The sequence below is a fragment of the Neomonachus schauinslandi genome, chromosome 1 (genome assembly GCF_002201575.2).
Source record: "Neomonachus schauinslandi chromosome 1, ASM220157v2, whole genome shotgun sequence".
NCBI classification, from domain to species: domain Eukaryota; kingdom Metazoa; phylum Chordata; class Mammalia; order Carnivora; family Phocidae; genus Neomonachus; species Neomonachus schauinslandi.
The window spans coordinates 188,738,684-188,750,887 of record NC_058403.1 but is presented as its reverse complement, the minus strand read 5'-3'; the positions used below and the strand labels follow the sequence as shown (position 1 = coordinate 188,750,887).

Sequence of the window (12,204 nt, the reverse complement as noted above, 5' to 3'; positions counted from 1 at the left end):
CTCAGTCGGTAGAGCAACTCTTGATCTTGGGGTTGTGAGTCTGAGCCCCAGGTTGGGGGTAGAGTTTACTTAAAATATTTTCAAGTGAAATCACCTTATATTCCCCAGTGTCTTTCTGTATCTGTTACCAGATGGCAGATGGGACTTGGGGACCACAGGGAAGCCTTAATGGGTCCTAATGTGTTTTTACACAATGGGTGGTGCTTTCAGGCCCCTGTAACTAAGCAAAGTCTAGGTGGACACAAGTGTGTTACAAATGGTGTTGTATACGAGGTACCAGTGGGCTACGGCCAAGGGCAGATGATGACAGAGGTAACCCCCAGCACCACCCTGTAACCCAAGCCTCCATGGACTGGGATGACTGGTTTCTCGATGCACCTGAACCTGGGTTTCTCAACCTTGGCACTAATGACATTCGGTGCCAGGTAGTTCTTTGTTGGGGGGTGGGGGTGGGCTGTGCTGGGCACTGTAGGTGTTTAGCATCATCCCTGACCTCTATCTACTGGATGCCAGTAACACTCCCCTACCCCTTGTGACAACCAAAGATGTCTCCAGACATTGCTAAATGTCATTTGGGTCAGAATCACCCGCTTTGGAAATCACTGGCCTAAATTTAAAGAATGTCTTGGCACAAACTTTAATGAGGACGTCGTTTTGGCTATCACAGTCTGACATCATGACCCAGGTATTATCTTGTAGTTACTGCTTCCCTCTGCCAAATGCTTTTCCCAGTCATTATTGTGTGCCATTTTATAGACAAGATTTTTTTTTAAGACAATATAATAATCATAATCAATAATAACCAACTTTATAGGGTATCAGTGAAGGGACTTCAGGAATACCTTAGCAAGACTATTAGCCTGATAGTGCTGGGATCCTGGAGTAGGGACAACTCTAGAGGCATATGGAAGACTAGAACACCTAATGATTACTGTCGGTTGGGGGGAGGGGAGAGGAATAAAGGGTGAAGAGCATATATGAAGGAATACAATGAGAAGATGTTTGCCAATTGACTGAATAGTGTAGCCATAACCTATTCTGGCACAAATATATGTTCAGGAAGTTCTGAATTTTATTAAGTAAACTCTACCCTCAGTGTGGGTCTAAACTCACGACCCTGAGATCAAGAGTCACATGTTTATAGACAAGTTTTTTAAAAAAATCTAAATTGTGTGTCTACAGAAGGAAGGAATGGAGTCAGACTGTACCTTTCTTGTTCAAACTTACACCGCAGCGTGGAAGAAGTACAGGGATTGGAACGTTATGGGTGCTTTAGCGGATGTTTACTACTGGTAGCAACGTCTTCGGAAAGCACAGTTCTGAACTTTAAACTCAACGTATGTAAAGCGAGACAGCCGTGTTTATTCAGTACCTACCAAGTGCCCAACACTGAACCGGAATTTTTGAAATTAATGTTATTCCTCTCATAAATCATAGTGAACTAATAGATGCTAGAAGTGATTTTTGAGAATTAACATTTTCCCCCAATTTTAGGCATCAGAAAAGCTTGTTGATGTGTAGTTGTTTGAAGTACTCAATTATATGTGCTAATTTCAGCTTGCCTCTGAGAATGTAACAGCCCAGAAAATTTGCCAGTAAGACAACCCTGGAAAAAAGAAAATTTCCAACCTAAAGGATTGCTCCCGCAAATTTAAGAATGTCAGAAGTTTTTAGCATTTTATCTGTATGTATTCAGAAATAATTGCATTAGCATATTGCTTAAGAGATTTACCACACTACACAAATCAGTCTTTTTTTTTTTTTAATTTTTTTTTTTTAAGATTTTATTTATTTATTTGAGAGAGAGAATGAGATAGAGCGAGCATGAGAGGGGGGAGGGTCAGAAGGAGAAGCAGACTCCCTGCTGAGCAGGGAGCCCGATGCGGGACTCGATCCCAGGACTCCAGGATCATGACCTGAGCCGAAGGCAGTTGCTTAACCAACTGAGCCACCCAGGCGCCCTACACAAATCAGTCTTAAAATATTTATTTTATAACCCCATATGAACCCAACTAAGCATAGCGCCAGGTACACAGTTGATTCACTCATAATTGAGTGGATATTGTTGAATTACCATCCTTAACATTTTCCTAAGGAGGCAGGAACTCCTGCTATGAGAACTTTATCAACCTTTCTTAAATAAACAGAATGAAAATGAATGATAGTGCACTAGATCTATTTTAAAATCCAGTCTCCAGGTTAACAATACTTATTTGGCTTTGTTTTCTAAATCCCCTATTTAAATGAGAATTCAGTAGAAAGGATTTGTTGAATACTGTGTTGATAAGCATTTGTTGAGTAGTGACTGTCGGTAATGCCTAAATCATACCACCCAAAGATATTAAAACCATTCTGAGCATTTGAGGAAAGAATGTCAACATTCTTATATGATTTAATCTATACCTTCATCATGACTCCCTGTGTACATAGTCCAGAAGGCTGGACTAGGTCTGTGTTTCCTGCTTACCTGTTAGTAAGAATTACCTGGGGAGGCTGTTAACACATCTAATTCCTAGGGTTCTATCCTAGAGATTCTGATTCAGCATGTCTGGTACAAAGCCTGAGAATGTGTATTTTTAATACCCTCTCCTCTCCCTCCTCCTTAGGAACAGAGAGATGTTAATGATCAGGCAGGTGGGGGGGGACTGTCTCTGGATTTGGTTTCTCTGGAAAATGCCATCACTGCCTCTCTATTCTACCCTTTCACTTGTTTTCTTAATCTTGGCCTTCTCTAGCTGATGATGCATATAGAATGCAAACTCTGAACACTGAAAATCGTGGATCTTAGTCTTCTGATTTCTACCACACCTTGTTTTGAATGCCTAAGTTCAAAATTTTTATTTTAGGTAATTATAGATTTACATGCAGTTGTAAGAAATAATGCAGAGAGATCCCATATGTCCATCACCCAGTTTGTTTCAATGGTACTATCTTGTAAAACTGTAGTTCAGTAGCACAACCAGTACATTGACATTGATACAGTCAAGATACAGAACATTCCCATCAATGCAAGCATCCCTCAGGCTGGGGTGGATGGCTGATGCACTACAGAAATTTATTTTTCACAGTTCCAGATGATGAGAGTCCGAGATCAGGGTGCCAGCATGGTTGCCTTCTGGGGAGGGTCCTCTTCCTGGTTCATAGCTGGTACCTTCTCAGAGTATCCTCGTGGTGGAAGGGGCAAGGGATCCTTCTGGGGCCTCCTTTATTTGGCAGTAATCCCATTCATGAGAGTTTCATTCCCATGACCTAAGAACTTCCCACAGGTCCTACTTCCCAATACCATCATCTTTGGCCGTTAGTATTCAACACGAATTTTGGGGGGACACAAACATTCAAAGCACAGCACCTCCCTTTGCCTTTCTATAGCCACACCTGCTTCCCTCCCCCCCACACCCTCCTAATCCAGTCTTAACTCTTACAACCACTAATTTGTTCTCCATAGCTATCGTTTTGTCATTTCATGAATGTCATATAAATGGAGTCATATAGTTTATAATCTTTTGGGATTGGCTTTTTCACTCAGCATAACTGTGGAGATTCATCCAAGTTGTTGTGTGAACCAGTAGTTTATTCCTTTTTGTTTCTGAGTGTTGTTCCATGATATGGATGTAGCAAAGTTTAACCATTCACCTGTTTATGGACATCTGGCTTGTTTCTAATTTTGGACTGTTACTAATAAAGCTGCTCTGAGTTCGTGTACAAGTTTTGTGTGAACATAAATGCTCATTTCTCTGGGGTAATGCCCAGGAGTACAATTGCTGGGTCGTATGATAGCTGCATGTTTAATCTTTTAAGAAACTGTTAAGCTGTATTCCCGAGTGACTGTACCATTTTACATTCCCTCTGGCAATATATGTGTGATCTAGTTTCTCTGTATCCTAGCCAACATTTGGTATTATTTTTTGTTTATTTGTTTTAGTCATTGTGGTAGGTGTATAGTACTATCTCATTGTGGTCTTCTTATGCATTTGCTTGATGACTAGGAATGTTGAACATCTTTTTATGTGCTTATTGCCATCTATATATCCTCTTGAGAAGAATGTGTATTCTGCTGTTGTTAGATGGAGTGTCCAAAAATGCTCATTAAATTTGTCGGTTGATGTATTATTGAGTTCTTCTGTGTCCTTCCTATTTTTCTTATTGTTCTATCAATTGCTGAGAGAAGGGTGTGGAAGTCTCCAACTGTAACCATGGGTTTGCCCATTTCTTCTTTCAGTTCCATCAGTTTTTGCCTCTCCTATTTTACAGCTCTGGTGTTTGGTATATACACATTTAAGATTGCTTTGTCTTGCTGGTAGATTACTGTTTTATCTCGATGTAATAGCCTCTGTCTCTAGTACTTTTCTTTGCTCTGAAGTCTACTTTATCTGATATTTTCACTTAGTTTTGATTCTCTGATTTGGGTGTCTTATAACTGAGGCTCTCCCCCTCTTTTTTAGGAGTACATCATTCGGGTGCAAAGAGGAATTTCTGTAGAAAACAGTTGGCAGGTAAGCATTTTTTTTTTTTGTCCCTAGAAAAATGTTTAAGTGTTTAAAAGTCTGACTGGGGCAGCCAAAAATGTGGAAAAACCAAAACATGCATATATATGAATCCTGTTTCTTTTAGAGATAAACCTTCAGCTTTAGGATATTTATTTCCAGGGGCGCCTGGGTGGCTCAGTCATTAGGCGTCTGCCTTTGGCTCAGGTCATGATCCCAGGGTCTTGGGATCAAGCCCCACATCGGGCTCCCTGCTCCGCGGGAAGCCTGCTTCTCCCTCTCCCATCCCCCTGCTTGTGTTCCCTCTCTCGCTGTGTCTCTCTCTGTCAAATAAATAAATAAAATCTTTAAAAAAAAATTAAGGAAAAAAAAAGATATTTATTTACAAAGGCTTTTCTGTTCCCATTTGTTTGGTTTAATTTGTGTATGATGTTACCACAGAGAGTATCTAGGAATTTGTTCTCTAGTTTGACCCAGAGTAGGATAGATAGATAGTAGGCAGATTACTTGTTTTGTTCTTAGCACACCTCCTCCCCTGAAGCCATGGTGTAGGTGGGGCCGGTTAGAGTTAAGTCCATGGGGTGGAAAGGCTAGACAGGACCCTGGACATTGTACAGCTCGGACCCTGTGTATTTCATGGACTCCCAGTCCACTCACGGGCAAAATGCTACTGCCAGGTCCCCCACTGACTGTAGGTGAGGGTCACCTTATGGCCCTAGGGTCTGCAGTCCTCGGAGAGAAAAAATTTCCTACTTGGATCCAGAGGTCCTTCCTCTTTCAGTTGACTTTGCAGAGGGTAGCTGACTTCTCTCTAGGGGCCATTTCTTTCTTTCCTTTCTTTCTTTCTTTCTTTCTCTTTTTCTTTCTTTCAAGATTTTATTTATTTATTTGACAGAGAGACACAGCGAGAGAGGGAATACAAGCAGGGGGAGTGGGAGAGGGAGAAAGCAGGCTTCCCGCTGAGCAGAGAGCCTGATGTGGGGCTCGATCCCAGGACCCTGGTATCATGACCTGAGCCGAAGGCAGACACTTAACGACTGAGCCACCCACGCGCCCAGGGCCATTTCTTTCTTGCTTTCATAATTATAATTACCCTCCCTGTCTCCACTACAAAATATCTTACCTTGTCCTTCAGGCCTGAATCTTACCTCTCACCCTAAGCAGTCTTGGACCACAGTGGTCCACACTTGGTCTTTTCTTTGCCCAAAATTTCAAACTGCTTTTTGTGTGAATGGTTACACCATTTAACATCTGTTGAGCATTTGTTGTCAGGCACTGGTTCAAGCACATTAATTCACTTAACCCTTTAAAAACAGTTCTGCATGATTGCAGCTCCCCGTTTTACGTTCAAGGGGTTAGTAATGAGGCCATGGTCACACTCAAATCAGTGACAGAACAGGGCTGGAATCTGTGTATTCTCTGTGATTAGCCGCAGTGCTGCCTTTTGCTCCTTTGCACTTACGAGGGATGGCCTTCTGTTTAACTCTTGCATGTGTAGTTGACAAGTAGGGCAATTGCATTGTCCTACCAGAGAAATCAATCCTTGGTATAGTTTTCCAGATACAGTGCATTAGAATTCCTGGGATACTTCACAAGAAAGTAGACTCTTGGGCCCCACTGTGCACCTATTGTAGGAGATCCTCTGAGGGCAGAGTCCTAGAAGATTGGTAGGTAGTTCTGCTCACTAACATTTGACAGTCATCGATAAAGGTTCAAGTCAGCCATTCCAAATCAAAATAATTTCCTTGCCCAGAGCCTGAAGAGCTAGTGGAATTTGACTCTGGCCTAATCAGTGGCATCAACATACCTAAGAAAGGATGTATAGACAATGGGAAGTGGACTGTCTGCCAAGAGGGGAAACATGGGGTATCCGGGAGAGGTGTGGCCTCTCTGCCTGCAGGTACAGTCCTGTCTCTAGAATGGTGGGCTCTCAACTGGGGGAAATTTTATCCAGGGCAAGGATGAAAGGGCCTCAAAGCGCTTTGTCCGCTTCCTTTTACTTTGATTTCATGTTCAGTAAAACTTTTTTTTTTTTGAGGGAGTAAATCATTAATTCATCTTTCCAGGTGCCTGGTTAATGAGAAAGATATTTAAAGGGCTATTCACCCTAAAAGCAAATACATCATCATTCTCTCTTACCTATTGGCATCTTGTGTGTTTGACTGGCGTTAACCAGTTTCCCATGGCCCAGCCAACTCTGGGCACTGCTAGGTCTGTTTTCTGGGCCTGTCCAGTTAAGCAAGTTAAGCACCAGATATAAGCCCTACTTCCCTTAGTTCAAGTGCCTCGGCCCTAGAATGCCAATAAATATTAAATAAGGAAATGAAAAGAGATGGTCTTTGCCGAATGAAAACACCACTGTCTTGTCTTACAGATCGTTAGGAGATACAGTGACTTTGATTTGCTGAACAACAGCTTGCAGGTAAATATTCGAAAACACTAATGACACACAGTCATTGCTTGGGGTGTCCTAGAAACTGGTTGGAAATGGCAATATCAGGAATAAAAAATTAGTAAATTTTCCTGGTGGAGGAGATAGACTTATACGTTACACAGATAATGTGTGGCTCTAAAAATAAACTTTTGGGAACAAACATGTGATTTATAGTCACCTGGCAAGTGAGTACCTGTGTGCGAGACTGCATCCTAACCACAGTCCTTTGCACAGATGAGGAATGACTAGCTGGATTGCTGGAGTCGTTCACTTAGAGCTGGGACTCAGACCCTCGCCACTGAGCTAGACTGCATAGTCAGCGTTGCAGATCAATACTCAGCAGTAACTAGAGACAGCTTTTCTCAGTGTAACTTTTTTCTCTTAAACACCTATTTCTAAATCCCTTTGACTTAAATGTTCCTAACTTGGTGGCCATAATGGAAAGAGGGATGAGCTGCAGAGTCTTTTTCTGGAAAGAGCTGTGCTGGTCATGATGGAAGGGTCCTAGAGGGGCTTTCACACCATAGTAAGTACTGGCAGTACTACCCATGTACCCATTTAGCAGATTGGTTACTGCAGACCACTGGGCTTGGCTCACATCTCAGACTTGAATGGTAACATAAACCCTGAGCCGGAGTGCTTGGCTTATGACAGTCCAGCCGGGAGGTGAAGCACTGCGCCCTGTTCATTGGTGAGCTAGCCATCACTTATTACCTATTCTGAGTGACCTCTGGTCCTGTCCACAAAGGTCAGGAGGACTGCTGGCTGAGAGCGAGCAACATGCTTCCTTTCCTTCAGAAGACCACAGTTACTGATCAGGCTTTGGAAAACAGCATAGTAGAGAGTCCAAACTGTAACATTATTTACAACCCAGCTGAAAACATGAATGCCTAACTTGCTCTCTGATAGAATTGGCCTGAGTGTCTGCAGACCTTTATGTAACTGACAGATGGTCGTGCATTTGACAAATGTTGTCTTTTTAAATTTTAATTGCAGTATGACTGATTTAAATCTCCAGATAAAATATTGGCAGAGATCAAATTCTCCTCATTGATGAGTTTAATTGGTTTCATGTATGGATTTTTATAGCATATTCTTTCCGCTTAGACAAAAGCTGGGTCTGTGATGACATTGTGGATAAGGCACTGATGTATAGTTTATTCCAGCAGTGGATTTTCTCCACAAGTCTCTCCCGACATTCCCAGGCAGCATTTCCACAATGGCGTGAGCATCTGGGAATTAACACTGAGCCTACTATGTGTTTTCACGTTGATGCACAAGTGAACCTTTGCCCAGTGGTCTTCGTACAGTGTCATTCAGCCAGGACTGAGTAAGACTCATGGGAGGAAGGTTTCTGAAATTGAAATTGTCTAGGCCCAGCTCCCAAGAATGGGTGGGGGACAGTGGAGAGGGTTTTATCTCCTGTTTGTTCTTGCTTAGGGCATGTAAGTTTGAATCTCTATGACTATTCAATTATGGCCTTTTTAATATAATAGAATTTTATTTTTGCTTCAGTGTAATTTTCCCTTTTAAAATAGGCACTTTCAGTGTGCATTTTATTTCAAATGCAAATATCCATGTGTATTGATGTTGGCTTATGCTGGGCAGGATATGGCCAGACATCATTTCAGTGGGAGGTTTTTCTAGATCCAAGTAAACAAACAGAAGAAAGTACATACAGCTTTTTGGCAAGAAAATAATTTCAAAACAACCTCCATAAAAAAGACCAAAAAGACTCTAAAAACCACAGAATAAAACTGTGACCATGATTTTTAGTGTCTGATTACCCTTTCTGATGGTTAGATGAGTTCCCGCTGAAGAAAGATAAACATAATACATAGGCAGAGTTGTCTGACTCCAATAGGAAAGAGGCCAAACTGAAAAAAAAAAAAAGCAGGATGTAAAATTATACATGCAATATAATATAATTACATGAAATGTTTAGGAAAAAAGATTGGAGGGAAATATGCCAAGCTGTTAACAATGGTGATCCCCAGGTGGCAGGATCATGGGTTTTATGTTTTTTTTTTTCTGGCTCTTTACACTGTTTTGTACTTTCCAAGTTCTCTATAAACAAGCAGAGATAAGCTAAATAAGCAAAGAAATAGAAAAAGAAAGGTGCATTTTCATAACTTTCTATAATGAGCATATTTTGTGGTAAAGAAGAGTCACTACCTTATTTTAAAGATTTATTTATTTTAGAGAGAGGGTGCATGTGAGTGGGGGGGGTAGAGAGAGGGGGACAAGCAGACTCCCTACTGAGCAGGGAGCCCCCAGGCAGGGCTTGATCCCATGACCCTGAGATCATGATCTGAGCAGAAACTAAGAGTCAGCTCCCCAACCGACTGAGCCACCCAGGTGTCCCGAATCATTACCTTATTTTAAAGGCAACATCAAATCAGTAACCATCTAGGGAGACCACATACAACAAAACAAAAGAAAGGCGTAGGAGCTGAAATGGTGGGGACTGAGTCAGGAACGCTCAGGTTGGGAAGGAGCCCAGACTCTGCCCCTTACAGCAGGGAGACCTTGGGTCATTTCTTTTCCCTCTCCATCCCCCCCTTTCCCCATCTGAAACAAGGGGTTGAACTAGATGACTTCTCAGGTCTGTTGTAGCACGGATGCTTTGTGATTTGAATTTTATTGCTCACTGTTGACATAGGAGAGACTCTACTGTTACGTAGAGATTGGCACAAATTAAGGGTCTTTTGAGAGCTCAGAACTCCCTAGAATACTCACTGGAATATGGTTGAAGACCACTGAGCTCTGATCATGAAAATGAAAGATGAACAGATTCAGAGTTTGTTGGTTCCTCCTCCAGATAGAACTAGTTTTCTTGAAACTGCGATATAGTTTGTCATGTAATTTAATTTAGAGGCCTCTACTAGCGGCTCAGATTATGGGCTCTAGACCTCACTTTGGAGATTATTCCCCCTTCGCCTTATCATTCTGCAGGTGTTATGGATGGGTCTTTGAGGACTTCTCCACTGGCTTTCTTGTTCTCTTCCTCATATATAAGGAACTCAAGAAGGGAATCCGTAGGGCATGTTAAAGAGGAAAGCTCTCAAAAATGGGATGGTGAGGTGCCATGGCTTGAAGCCATCAATGTGTAGGTGTCTAGGAAATCACTGTGGAGAGACTTGATTGCTCTCTGTGCTAATATTCTCTTTCCGTCCCTCCTAATGAGTCATTGGACTTCTAAATTTTATATTCTATAATTGGCAAACATTTTAGAAATTCTGGGAGAAAGCTAAAAGAGAAAGTGTCTCTTGAATGCTAATCTTTTTTAAAAGGCAAGATTTTAAAATAACACACATATTACATACTAGTAATACTTGTAGAAGTATTTATTGTGAGATCTTAAGGCAGAGCAGGAAACAACCTCCAGTCTGTCTAGTGGACTGGCCTAGCAAAGAATCTGTAATTGCAGCTGTTGGCAAAGAACACTTTGTTTCACCTGATGATTTGGAAGAGCTGATGGGATGTCTGGCAGATCAGTACATTTTCCTAAAGTGAAATGAAGCTTGCACAAATAGATTGGTGGAAGCTTGGAGGCCACAGAGTTCAAAACAAATACCTTATCAAACTCATTTTCATATCCTCACCATGAATGAAAAATAGCTCTGTTGGGGTTTGAATCTGATGATGTAGATGTGACTCCATTCTGAGTCATGTAGGATTCATCTGGGTCAGCTGTCAGGCAGGTAGTGCAGGCAAATGGGCTGATATTGGTACATGGTAATTTTACATATATATATATTTTTTAAATATTTATTTTATTTATTTTAGAGAGAGAGACAGCATGGGGAGGAGGGACAAAGAGAGAGGGAAAGAGAATCTCAAGCAGACTCTGCACTGAGCACAGAGTCTGATGCAGAGCTCGATCACAGGACCCTGAGATCACGACCTGAGTCAATACCAAGAGTTGGACACTTTTTTTTTAAAGATTTTATTTATTTATTTGAGAGAGATCGAGCACAAGGGGAGGGGAAAGGAAAGAGGAAGAGGGACAGGCAGACTCCCTGCTGAGCAGGGGGCCTGATTCAGCCTGATTCAGTTGACGCTTAACTGACTGAGCCATCCAGGCACTCCAAAAAAATAATTTTTTAAAAGAAATATCAGTTGTGGGGGCGCCTGGGTGGCTCAGTCGTTAGGCATCTGCCTTTGGCTCAGGTCATGATCCCAGAGTCCTGGGATCGAGCCCCGCATCGGACTCCCTGCTCAGCGGGGAGTCTGCTTCTCCCTCTCCCACTCCCCCTGCTTGTGCTCCCTCTCTAGCTGTCTCTCTCTCTCTCTGTCAAATACATAAATAAAATATTAAAAAAAAAAGAAATATCAGTTGTGTTTTTGGTAGTACCTTTGATTACTCTATATTAATGCTCTGGAACAAAAATAATAATAATAATAGTAATAATAATAAAGTGATTCACTTGGATGTGTATTAGCTGAATGATGTGCTTTCTTCTTAAGTATGCTTTTTATTTAGTTAATAAAGAAACTGCTGTTAGGTAAAGCCTAATTGTGTAAATGAGGAAAATGACCTGAAATTTATGTGTCTTATCTAGCTGTGAATTCTGCCATGATAGAAAATTCATTCTAAGTATGCTCCCACACATTTTCATAATTATGTTGGAGAAATAGGCAATTTAGGATTGTAAGCCAACCTCTTCATCTTGTCCAATGTTGAGTTTAAGGTCTTCACTGTTGTTTGAAAAATACAGAGTGGAACAGGCTAAGTTAGGTTTTCCCACATGGGTGATTTAGATTACATCCTTTCCTGAATTAAAGATGCCCTTCTCTTAAGACCTTCCCCTCAATCAATATGCATGTCACTTGGTCTGTTCCAATCTAAGCACAAGTGTGGAATACAACTGCTCTTTGAAAGTGATTTTGCTCATTAAATTAAGATACCAATCTGATGCTTTTTTTTAAAGATATTATTTGTCAGAGAGAGAGCGAGCGCATACAAGCAGGGAGAACAGCAGGTAGAGGGAGAAGCAGGTTCCCCCCTGAGCAAGGAGCCCGATGCAGGACTCGATCCCAGGACCCTGGGATCATGACCTGAGCCGAAGGCAGACGCTTAACGACTGAGCCACCCAGGCATCCCTGATGCTTTGTTTTCTAAGTTTAAAAAATAGACTCACAAAGTTTTAAGTGATCTGGAAAATGATAGGTTGAGCACCTGCATTTACTTTTCCTTTCTCCTGAAACCACTCTAAAACAACAGTAAGTTGATCTTACACACACACACACACACACACACACACACACACACACACACACACA

The 12,204-nt window shown here is 41.6% G+C and overlaps 1 protein-coding gene across 24 annotated transcripts in view; it reads left to right on the top strand.

The window, feature by feature from the left end:
* PXK (PX domain containing serine/threonine kinase like) overlaps positions 1–12,204 on the top strand; it is a 75,130-nt gene that overhangs the window by 20,041 nt on the left and 42,885 nt on the right. For 10 of the 24 annotated variants that reach the window (XM_021695203.1, XM_021695205.2, XM_021695204.2 and 7 more), the window contains exons 2-3: positions 4,443–4,493; positions 6,859–6,906. The exons of 3 other annotated variants lie outside the window; for them this stretch is intronic. In XM_021695203.1, coding sequence (XP_021550878.1) covers positions 4,443–4,493; positions 6,859–6,906 — 99 coding nt within the window. The remainder of the gene's footprint in view (positions 1–4,442; positions 4,494–6,858; positions 6,907–12,204) is intronic. 11 more of the 24 variants (XM_044921330.1, XM_044921316.1, XM_044921320.1 and 8 more) reach the window with 2 other exon arrangements.